Source organism: Castor canadensis, chromosome 15 (assembly GCF_047511655.1).
Source record: "Castor canadensis chromosome 15, mCasCan1.hap1v2, whole genome shotgun sequence".
NCBI classification, from domain to species: Eukaryota; Metazoa; Chordata; class Mammalia; order Rodentia; family Castoridae; genus Castor; species Castor canadensis.
In genome coordinates, this window is record NC_133400.1 from 83,157,886 (window position 1) to 83,170,427 (window position 12,542).

Below are 12,542 nucleotides of genomic sequence, written 5' to 3' on the forward strand. Positions count from 1 at the left end.
CAATATTTTAGAATATGTGAAATAATTTTTAATAAGTGAAAGGCAGATCATTGATTGGGTCACGGGCAAGGGAAGGAAGATTTCAAAAATGCACAAGAAATCTTCTGGGGGAACAGAAAATTTTCTGAATCATAATTATGGTAGTGGATTCTCAAGCCTGAGTCTATCACTTTCATCACTGAACATAATTTATACCTCAATCAAACTCACTTTAAAAAACTAATAAAAACTAAAGAAAAATGAATCAACACAAGTTAACATTTTGTAACTGTGTATACATGTATGTATAAATAAGAGAAATTAGCTAAGCCACTTAACAGTCCATGTACCCAGTTTTCCCCTTAGGTGGTTCAAACATTCATCACCTCTACATCAGGATTTTGTGTCATTTGCCTAACAAATCTCATCCAGTCCCCCAAAAGTTACTTCCAGTCCACTTCTTCATCAAATTACTAAAATTTCTCACTGAGTGTGGTTCATTTTAATGAGGTGTTCTATAAACTCATTCTTAACAGAAAGGCACAGGGTGGGGGTGGGGAGAGCGGGGCTGACCCCAATATGATCTCCGAGCTTTGACCTAAGTCTGGGTCTTCCCCAGACACTGAGGGCTCTCCTGCCAGCCCATCTTTACAGACACTTCTGATAGTAAAGGTATAGCAGATTGCTTAGAAAAACAATGTTAACTTATACTTGGACTTTATCTCCTAAAAAATTAAACCCTCTGTTGCGATGTCCTGATGAATGATACAAATATGGACGCCAGCATGTCCTGAAGACCTCCTCTTTGTGACAGTTGCCCACACATTCTCCACACTGCTCATTGCAGTCTTCTGATGTAAATATTACCAGTATCATCTCCACTTTTCCCTTTGTAGAAACTGGAACTCAGAGAGACCCAGTCATTTGCCAAACTAGAAAGAGGCAGAGCTGTGATTTACACAGTGGGGTATGTGACCTAACATCTACTATACTCCAACACATTCAAGACTAAAGCAGAGCTTTGGAGTCTGATATGAGTACTTCCTCACTGCCATTAAAAACAGTACAGTTAAATACACGGTCAACATTTTGTACCAAACTCTTCCTATTAGGCAAGCGATACCTAAAACTGGTTCACTGGCATCTTTAAAGTTACTGGATAACACAAAGTCACCGGAGCTTTCAGGAGGATCCCCAAATCTGGGTAGAATAATCCTTGCTAGGAAAGACCATACAGATGGCAAGTTGTAAAAGAAACCAAAGAACAAGGAACTAGGAAAAAGTATATTATGTAATTAGAGTTAACACTGGACCAAATCATTTAAAAAACTGCTTAAGGTGGCTTATGGTCAGTCTCAGAGAAAAACCAGACAGAGGCTTCCAGAGTGGACATTTTTAAATTATTCCTACAAAACACCTACTAAAATATTTTGAAGGTAATGAAAGATTAAACAGTGCCTTGTGAACACTTGTTTGCATCCTGACACCATCCCAGGTTAATGTATTGTTTAAACATTTATAAGGGTGAGAATCCGTGAAAAATAAATTATTAGCCTAACCAGCATTCTTCTGCATATGAAGTCAGGTATGGGTTATGTTCTCTCACAAAAATCATCTTCAGTCAGAAAGCTCAATAAGGTGGTGTCCTGGGATTTCTTTCCTCAGGTCATGGTTGAAGCACAACACCCCAGACCAGTGTCCAATATTCCGTTCCAGCAAATGCAGTGCGGGGTGCTCCCAGGAACCATAAAACAGAGTAAAGCATGTGTGTGAGTGGGGACACTGCTCCATCTCAACCTCTAAGAAATGCACGATCGAGTAAAGAATCCACGTAAACAGTAACTCTCTCATTCCTTCCCACTTCTTGGTCATCTCCAGCTTACTGAAATGCACAGATAATCGAAGGGGGGTTGACACTGCCATGGGCTGACTCCAATGACTCTTTTTAAAAAATCTGTTTGGCAGTACAGAGGTTCTGAACTCAAGACCTTGTGCTTGTGGACTGGTGCTCTACCACGTGGGCTATGCCCCCGGTTCTTTCTGTTCTTTAGTTGTTTTTCAGATAGGGTCTCATGCATTTTGCCTGGGCCAGACCATGGTCTTCCTCCTGAGGCCTCCAGCCTAGCTGGGATTCAGGAATGAACCACAAAGCTCAGTTTATTGGTTGAGATAGGTCTCCCTAACATTTTTGCCCTTCAAGCTGTGATCTTCCTATCTCCACCTCCCAAGTAGCTGGGATTATAGGCATTTGCCACCATGCCTATCCTTTCTTTCTAAACATCTGGCATGACTCCCTATCTTAATCATATGTGCCTGTGTCTGCCAGGGGGAGAGGAGAAAGGAAAGGGCAGAGTACACAGTTGCCATCTGCTTCCCTGGAAATGAAGACAAGGGTAGGCAGTTCTCCTAGAGATGAGAGCAAAGTGTACTCCAGTGGGCCCAATGTTGGGTATTCAGGCCGCAACATTTGGCCCTGGCACATGACAAAGCCCTGGAGACACCCAGCAACAGTAACATGGGGTCCCACTCACGACCTGCAGTCTAGCCCGCAGCCAAGACCAGAGCCAGGGAGGCCTGCAGAGTCCTGTGAGCAGAGCACAGTTTTTTTGTTTGTTTCTTTGTTTGGGAGAGGGTCTGGCTATGTAGCCCAGACTGGCCTTGAACTCATGATCCTCCTTGCCTCCCAAGTGCAGGGATAACAGGTGTGCACTACCTGTCTGGCTACTCACAGTCTACAGATGATCCAGGAGCTTCAGGGCTCCACAAGCCTCACCACTCCCTGTCATCTCACCTAGCCCACAACACTCATTTCTTTAGGCACTGGCACTCACAGCTCTGTTTGGCACTCAGCAATAAAACAAGGTACTTACAGCTGCATGACCAAGTACAGGTGATTCGGGCTTTCATAAATGTCTTCCAGGGCAACGATGTTTTCATGCTTAATCCTACGAGAAGCAAGCAAGCAAACACACTTGGTAAGTACAAGCAGACACGAAAACTTGAAAACAGAGGCCATTATGCAAAAAGTTACCAGACACAATTCAAATTCCTTAACAAGGCCCTCCACAAGCTTGTTCCCCAATTTTTCCCATGCTTATTGCTCAATTTTTGTCCCTTCACCTCTGCTCCTCTTCATTCCTAAGGCTCTACAGGCTAAAATTTTTTAGCAATACTGAAGTAATTATTGCTTCTTCATGGGTATCCCACAGTCAAATCTCTCAACAGCCTGTTATCTTGCAGGGCCCAACTCAGATGGCAGAGTCCTGGGTAAGTCTAAGTGATCCCTCTTCTGCTGTCCCCCAACGGTCGCCAATCAGTCAGGTGTGTGCATTTCTGTCCCCCTAACAACCTGTGTGTCCCAGGGACCAGTTTCATGGTCACGTTCACGAGTCTGGTATAGACAAAGGAAAACCAACCTGATCCTCTCACTGGGGTTCATGTTTGTGCCATCACCAAATACCGATGCAGCTCCTCAAGTGAGCTAAAGTGTGGGTCTCCACACACAACCCTGGCAGCTCCAGGGAGACTGGTGGAAATGCACACTCCCAGGCCCCACCTGGGTAACTGAGAATCAGAACCTGTGAGGGTAGATCCGGGAATCTGTGTTTCAATAAGACCCTCAGGTATGCACAAAATAATGCCTGAGAGCTACTGTATCAGACCAGGCTTCTCTAACTCCAGCGTGTAGACAAATCCTCGAGGGATCTGGTTACAAGGCAGAGTCTGACTCAGAGGGCCTGCGGTGTGACCTAAGCACCCGCATGTCTCACCAAGAGATGCTGCAGGCTGAGGACCACGCCGAGGGGTGATGTCCTGCCTACGGCAGTCCAGGAGAAGCAAATGGCCTAGAACTATCCATGAAGGGCCATTCTTGCTCGGAACTGAGGCTTGATATTTACGTGACGCATTTGAGAGAAGAATCCTTGCGTTACTCAATGAACTAATTAGCTCTTACCACAGCTCACACTGATATTACTCCTGAGTGATTTCAAAACAAGCTGGGAACACGTGGATTCTTGTGAACCCCTTGAAAGCAGAGATTACGCGATTCACTCTGTTTCTGCCTCGTGCCTAGCACAGACCCACTTAATAAAACTGAATGAAGGAAGGAAGGAAGGCCTATTTAAGGTCATTGCCACTAAGCAGCAAGAAATATTGTGTATTTACGTAGGGAAAATGGAGGGAGTTTGCCCAAGTGAGAGATGTCTACCTCTCAAAAAGAAATGTATGAGGTGGACTGACAAGAGTATTATCTTGGCTTTGAGTTGAAGGAAGAAAACAAGGTAATTAAGTAAATGTGGCAGTGCTTTGCTTTGATTTGTGCAGCTCTTATTACTTAATGTGGTTGTTTGCATGAGCAGAAATAATTACACTAAACTCACATTTCACCTACTTACTTGGCAACACTGCTTACTGCATTGTACCAATCAAATAAGCTCTGCCACCAGGAAAACAGAGTGCTCAATCAGAGGCCACCAAGATTCTGGACATTTGTGACATTATCGTTATTGAATCAACCTGAAAGAATATGATCGCAAAAAGTAGGTACTGTGGTGGAAGAAATTTTTAATTGCTAAGAGAATTGATCACATGCACAAAAATAATTTCATTCCGTCAAGTTAATCTGAGGAGTTCAGAGCCTTGATTTTGGGCAATTGAGATGAACAGGGTTACATGGAAGGCTGCTAGGCAGAATTCAGGGGATACCATTCCATTTGAATTCTAGATAAACAACAAATACATTTTTAGTATAAGCATGTCCCAAATATTTCAGTTGTTCACCTGAAATTCAAATGTAACTGGGAACCCTATATTTTCATGTGCTGAATCTGATCTCTCCAGCTGCATCAGTCACTCAGGGAGCCTCTTACCTTAGCTGAGAGATTTATACCTGCAGTTCTAGTTCTCCTTGGAGGCTGAGCCACAAAGGTTATTTGAACCCTAAGGTCCAGTCACTTACTAATTAATACAGATTCAGCTACATACAAAGAATTAACTGTGTACAAAGCATTTGCCTAGCCAAAATGGTGGACACTAAAATAATAGGACCACAATTCTCTCCCTCAATACTGGGGACAGAGAAGCTAAGGCTTATTCAATATGACATGTCTTCCTCAGGTGATAACTAGAAATTAATTTTAATCCATTGGAGCAGTCCAGAGAGGAACTGCAGATAGCACGCAAGGACAATCCCAAATAGCAGTCTTAAAATGGCTGAAAAGATGTGACTTTACTAACTAGCCTTTTTAACTAATGTACCAAGGAGTCAAGTAATCAATCAATAATTGTCATTCACTGTTTCTGCTATGTATTTGAGAGAATATGAGTTAAATATAAAATAAGGTTTGGTCCTGCAAAAGCTTATCAACTAGATGGAGAGACCAGGAAGAAATTAGAAAAGAATTAAATCCTAAATTCTGTGGAACTGAGAAAGTAGGATCCTGTTGGTTCAGAATTATGGTGAAGGCCTCAAGAAAATGATGAGGTTGATCTGGGATGAGTAATGTCTGAATAAGCACACTTAAAAATTTTCAAATAAATTCTAACAGGGCCTCTTAAATGTCTCTTAAGAAAAGTGGTTTAATTAACTTGGAGCTGTTAGAACATGGTAAAGAAAACATTCTGGCCTCCCACTCTTTTTTTAGTTACTGTATTCCACCCTCAGACCCCTCACAATACACAAAAACCGAACTTTGCATTTCAAGAGTTCTAGTGCATAGATTATCCTCACAAAATGCCATATGAATAAGTGTACATTTCTAGCACTAGGGCAGGATCTATCACACAAATGCTTACCACATACTGACTTGCCTCTTTTCATTATTCATTCAACAAATATTTGTTGGGTGCCCACCATGTGCCACTATCCTAGGCAGTATAAATGGAGTGGTGGACAAGACATAAGAGAGACAGTCTCAGCCCCGGGAGCTCACATAGGCATAGCTAAAACCCGTTGCAGGAAGTTTGTTTTATATTCACCAGAAACTGGCCTCCTGGTAACTCACAGTTCTTCCGGTAGCAAGGGAGACTAAGTTTATGGTGTCTTCTCGCAAACAGGTGAAGGTTATAACGTCTCTTTTAGCTCTTATCATTGATCCATCTTCTACAATATGGTTGACATGCCCCTCGTCATTCTATTGTCATTCATTTGTCCAGACTATGGTATTCAAAACCAAAAATAATGACATGAGTGTGAAATGTGGTATCAAGAATGGGATATTAAATAGTAGAGTAGAATGAGTAACCATTAAGAGGTCGGTATTTTGTGTGTGCAAGTACTGGGGGTTTGAACTTGCTAGGCAGGTACTCTGCCACTTGAGCCATGTTCCCAGCCCTTTTTGCTCTAGGTTATTATTTTGATAATTTTGTTTTGTTTTGCCTGGACTGGCCTGGATTGTGATCCACTATGTCCAGTTTATTGGTTGAGATGGGGTCTCACTAGCTTTTTGCCCAGGGTGGGTTTTAACTATGATCCTCCTGATGTCCACCTCTTGAGTAGCTGGGATTACAGGTGTCAGCCACCTTATCCAGCCTAGGTTCTTTTTTAACAGCTGCATAACTGTTGGCACATAAGAATATATGCTCCATGTAGGTAGGGATTTTTGACTATTTTGATAACTGCTATCCCCCGAGTGCCATAAAAGGGCATGGCAGACAGTGCATTTGATACTTATCTATTGAATGAATGAATGAATAATGTTAAGCCCAGAGTCACTGAAACCACCAGATCATTTTTAACTTGAACTTCTACCAAACAAGATTTCTTTTTTTGATCTTTTGATCAGTCTTCACTGTTACCCCTGTTAAATTCAACCTTTAGGGTTCAGAGCAGTGCTCTGAATCCTGATGCACTCAGCCATTGGCTGTATTCTCTCTCCAAACTTTGCGCCATCTGCATACTTGATACACATCCACCCATGTCTTCACTGACATTCCATTAAGTTAAAAATTTAAACGTGAAGGTTATATGTCAGAGCTCTGTTGTATTCCACCAGAGACCCCATGAAGATAGCTGGCATTGATCGGTTGACTTTGATTACTGTCTATGTGCAAATCTGACAGTATTTTCACCCAGCCTGTGGTTTACCATCCCATCCATAAGGAGACAATGACACTTTGCTGAAATGGCATTTCTCAGCTCTACACAACACATAAGACTATTTAAAAGGGAAGATTTGTTCTTAGTAAGTTCATATGAGCTCCTAGCAACCACTACAGTCTTTACTAAATGATCACAAACCATCTGCTTAATTTTCTATCCCAGAATTTTACTGTGCATTGAAGGCAGGATTCTCAGTCTGTAGCTCTCATACTGTACCATTTTCATGTCCATAAACTTTGACGTCTCTGATATTTTTCCAGTATCTCAACTGGGAGCCTTTTGTGCTAAGTGCAGTTTCCTCAGACCCTTGGGATATAACAAATCTAAACCCATGATGAACAAATTTAACAACTTTCTTTACAACCTACTTACCTAGTTGTTTTATTATACCATTTATCACATGTTAAATATGTGTCAAGACTGTACTAAGTTGTTTTTGTTTGGGGCTAGGGACTGAACCCAGGACCTTGAACACACTAAGCACTGCACCTTACCAATGAGCTAACTACCAGCCAATAAACATTTTTAAATATTTCATTTACTATTACCATCAACCCTACAAAGTGGGCATTATTTTTTCCATTTTTAAAAGAGGGAGAAGGGAGGAATGCCAAGATCTCAAGAAGTTAGGTAAGTATCCCAAGGTTGTATAATTTATAATTAGCATCTTTGAGATCTGATCTAAGTCTATTCTGACAGCCAAGCCCATTTTAAAGCTACTATACCATAACTTCATGTTTACTGGGTTATAATGAGAATATCCAAGAGCTAGTATAAGTTCAGAGTTACTGGTGTAAAAATTACTGCATCTAAAGTAAGGTATTAGCGTCATCACTAACAACACATTGTCCACTCCTGGGGCACAGAGACTTGTTAGACTATCCCAAACCTACTTAATGCTCTCAAGGAATTTGGTTGTTAATATTCTGACACATAAAATCCCAGTGCGTCAAAGTGAACCAAAGAAGGGGTTCTCAGAAGTAAGAAGGAATAGTTAGTAATCCAGAAATAATTAGAAAGAGCCTCTCACTAGCCCATGTCTGCTAATGTCATCAAAATGGAGAAAAGTAGACAAGGAAAAGAGGTGGAGATGTCAGTTACTGTACTGCCATTCAATTGACTCGCTCGCACAGCTAAGCCCTGGAAGTCTCTGGGGATGTGGCTCAATGGTAGAGGACTTGCCTAGCATGCATAAAGCCTTGGGTTCAATCCTCAGCACTAGCACTACAAAAACAAAAAAGTAACTAAACCCTTGAAGTCATTATTCACTGTTTCCAAAGCATGACCAAGAGGACCTTCATACATAACAAATGTTCACTAGCAAACAGCAAACCCCTCTAAAATGTGCATAGGTTAAAGGAATAATAATGTCACTAAAAGTAACTCACATGTTAAAAGAACCTTATTTGATTTTCATCACGTATCCCCCAGGCCTAAAGTAAACATTGGCTGACACATCTATATCAGAGGGTGAATGGTATGAATGAAACCTATGCTAAAGTCTCCAAAATCTCTAATACTGGACAGAAGAAAGAAGTGGTCCTAGGCAGAGAGAAAAATGCTGAATGGCAAAATAGCAAATGGGCATTGATACAAATGCCTGCCTGCAGGGGCGCTAACTGCCAAGCAACAAAGCCCTAGAGAGAGCCAAGAAAACATTTTAAAATTAATTCATGCAAAAAGAAAAGAATCAGTGCCAAATGTACAAGTAGGCCCCATTCCAATGCCCCCAAGCTAGAGGAAACATCAAGACCCAAAAAATGGGCCTGCTATTAAACACACATGCTCCTGTGAACTGAGAGCATCATCCTCTTCCTCTTCCAGCCTCATTTCCCACAGTTCAAAAATCCACAAATTTGGAATTCCACATCAAATGAGGAAAATAAAACACACGAGAAGGGAGGAAGAGGGAGGGGGAAAGGGAAAGAAGTTCAGTATTTTTTTCTCTCATTCCATCATGGTTCATTGATCTGGAGGGGGAGAAAATGTGGAAGCAATTCTGAGGTACTCAGAGGAAGGAAAGGGCAACAAAATCTCTTTCCTTGGTATCTTCATTCTCTGGAAATGGCAACCTTTCTACTCAGGTTAAAGAGGCCATGTGAGGATAAGAGATGGAAGGAAATATAATCAGAAAGGATCGCCTGGAGACAAACATATGACTAGGAAAGGCATGACAGGGATAGCCAGGAACACGTCTCAGAGGGTTTCAAAAGCGCAAGTCGGAAATTACGTCAAAGAGTCTCCACCAGCTTCCGGTCTCCTCTCTCGGGCACTTCCGGGTTCACAGTTTTTATGGGAAAGGCCTCTCTTGGTGGAGAAGCATGCCGCTCCCAACCAAAAGACCATAGTCTTTCCCCACGCACCACTCTCACTTTTTCTAAGTACCTTGTAAGATTAAAATTTTATTCACATACGCACAAAAAGAAATTTGGTTCCCTGGCATGAATTTACCTAAAAAATAGTTGAAGAATATGCTGATGTCTTGGCAAGCACTCTTGTTTGCCTTAAGCAAACACTTATATTTTTCAGAATTAAAAAATATGTACTTCCTCCTTTCTCAGACCAGATTTTTATTTATTTATTTATTTATTTGCCAAACATCATTCACAGTACAGGAACTAATGCTGTCCCAAGATACTGTCAGTCACAAGAGAAAGTGATAGTTTTGAAATATTTTCCAGATACATTAAACAATAATATCTTTCATTTCTATAAGTTAGGTACATTCCCAGATATTATCTCATTTCATTCTCGTAGCAACCTTATCCTGCAGGCATTACTGCTCATATCTCATCGATAATCACTCCCAGCTCATAACCACTTAACTGTTCTCCCTATTTCCCTCTGGTATGGCTTACGTCTTAACCATTCTCCATGCTGTCTTCTGAGCTGTAACTCTAAATATAGAATTGTTGATCAAACTTCTTAGCTTGAACTCTAGCAGAGACCTTCTGTAGTCCACAGTAAAATGTAAACAACTGGAATGACTTACAAAACACTAGTTGCTTGTTCTTCATTGGCCTACCTAGCTCAACTTCTACCTCTTGCCCACAGCACTTGAAGGGGGTGGATGAGTTCTCACATACCCTGACCTTCTGGCTGGCTGTCACATCTTTCTTGTTTCTTCTTAGTACTCACCCTTTAAGACTTAGTTCTACAGACTACCACTGAGAATCTTTTTCTAATTTCTTTTGGCTCACAGTACAAATCACCTCTTCTCTGGGTCATTCCAATTCTTTTATTACCTTTTTGTACATTCTGACTGCATTGTATCCAAGTGTCTATAAGCATATATGTGCACATATTTACATGACTTCATATGTTGAGGAAAAAAATCTAGAAGGATCTATATCAAATCAGTAATGGCAACCTTGGAAAGTGCTAGAGTGGGAGGGGATTTTTTTCACTTTTTAGTTTTTTTCTCACGTAGGGTTCTTCATCTGAGCCTCAGAATACAGAAAAAAAATTATCTGAGGAGCTATTTTCTCACTTCTCCCAAGGGTAGTGCCATTATAGTTACACAGTCCAAGGATCCACAAATTTTGAACTCCATGTCAAATGAGGGAAATAAAACATACACACAGCTTTTTTTTTCCTCATTCCATCATGGTTCATTGATCTGGAGGAGAAAAAATTGTGGAAGCAATTCTGAGTTACTCAGAGGAAGGAAAAGGCAGCAAAATCCCTTTCCTTGGTATCAGATTCTCTGGAAATAGGGACTTTGCTAACTCGGATTAAAGAGGCCATATGAGGATAAGAGACAGGAGGAAATATAAACAGAAAAATAGACAGGAGACATGCATATTATCAGAAAAGGCACTGAGCACCATAAATATTGGGTCCTCATTCTCTTGTTGAATCCAAGGAGAGACTGGTTGCTAGACTGTTGTATTGCCCAACTTTCACAAAGCGGTGCTTTTAAAAAGTCGTTAATCAAAATCATTAACACCTAGTTCACAAAAATAGATTCACAATGCCACACACAAAGAATCACATACTGATTAGTCAGACAGCATCAACATTCAGGAAATTAGGTTGGTTCTCAGCTCTGACACATCTGACTGCAAGAGCTTAGACAGGTTACTTAATATTTTCCAACTTGATTTCCTCATTGGTTAAATAAACATTAGAATATACAGGATTCTTATCTAATTATCAGACAACACAATTGCACGTGTCTATGTAAGAATACAGAAACATACATATGTATCACATTCTATAATGAGACCTTTTCTACTAAGAAGATAAACTACTCCAGGGATGTCCAGAATTCAATCTAAAGCTTCAATCTCTTCCCTTTGCTGTCAGCAGATGGAGCCATAATCAATGCATGACTGAGGAGCAAAGACCAGGATATCCCAATCAACTAACATCTTAAAACTACAGGTCAGTTTTGTTGGTGGTATTGAAGGATTAAGTACCATATGCTGATTCTCTCTCTTTGTGAAATTAGTTTTTCATTGAATCCTTAGAAATAAACAAACAGAAAAATCCCTTGTACGCAGCTGACCATATTTTCTTTTCTTTTCTTTTTTTTGGCAGTACTGGGGTTTGAACTCAGAGTCTTATGCTTGCTAGGCAGGCTCTCTACCACTTGAGCCACTCCACCATTTTCCTAAGAGCATCCCAGGCATCCTTAGGACAATACATAGTACACAGGGTGAGGCACAGCCGGCAAGCACTCATATGTACATAGGTAGGCACTAGAACCTGGGATGATAGGTGCTGTAGGAGAGGCATTGAAGTGCTAGCTCTATCTCTATTTGACCTTCTAGTCACATCACTTTCCAGGGTCTCAGATTCCTTATCTAGAAATTATCCTGCTAAACAGAATACTCCCCAAGGTCCTTTCCAGCTCTACCAATGAATCTAAAATTATGAGACTGAGTACATTAAGGTATATATGAAACCCACAAAGCTTGATTCCAAGGCAATATTCAGTGCTCCCTGGAACACCGCTACATAGAAGTCTGGTTACAGCTCATGCTTCAATAGGCTCTTCTGCATGAGTTGTTTGTCAGTTACACACAGAAGAGAATTTTCTGAGGTATGAAGTCATTTACATGGAAAAGTCCTGCTTTTCCTTCCCCCATAGACAGCCCCCACAATGTCCTGGACCAATAAAGCAGTGCCCAAGTAATGTGCTCATATCTAAAACAGCTCCAGAAGGTCCAGGCGGAACATTGTTGTCTTCAGCCCAAAAGGAGAAATGAGCTAAGGGAAATTCAATGTAGAAAATCCAGTGCTTGGCACACAACACTCAAAGAATGTTCTTGAAAGAATGAAGAAATGAATGAACAATTAATTCTGATCTTCCTAAAGTCTTACACACTATAGACACTCAAAAGCTGATTGGTGACTCAAAAAAGGTTAGAATGTTTTGAAAGACTATATATGTCTTTCCTACTTCTATTACCATCCATGATAAATTACCAGTGGGTCTCAACATCAGTTGTGAGTG

At 40.9% G+C, this 12,542-nt stretch overlaps 1 protein-coding gene across 4 annotated transcripts in view; it reads right to left on the reverse strand.

Moving 5' to 3' along the window:
* The window catches only part of Camk1d (calcium/calmodulin dependent protein kinase ID), a 389,880-nt gene that overhangs the window by 147,451 nt on the left and 229,887 nt on the right, over nt 1-12,542 (reverse strand). For all 4 annotated transcript variants that reach the window (XM_074056647.1, XM_074056644.1, XM_074056645.1 and 1 more), the window contains one exon: nt 2,850-2,924. In XM_074056647.1, coding sequence (XP_073912748.1) covers nt 2,850-2,924 — 75 coding nt within the window. The remainder of the gene's footprint in view (nt 1-2,849; nt 2,925-12,542) is intronic.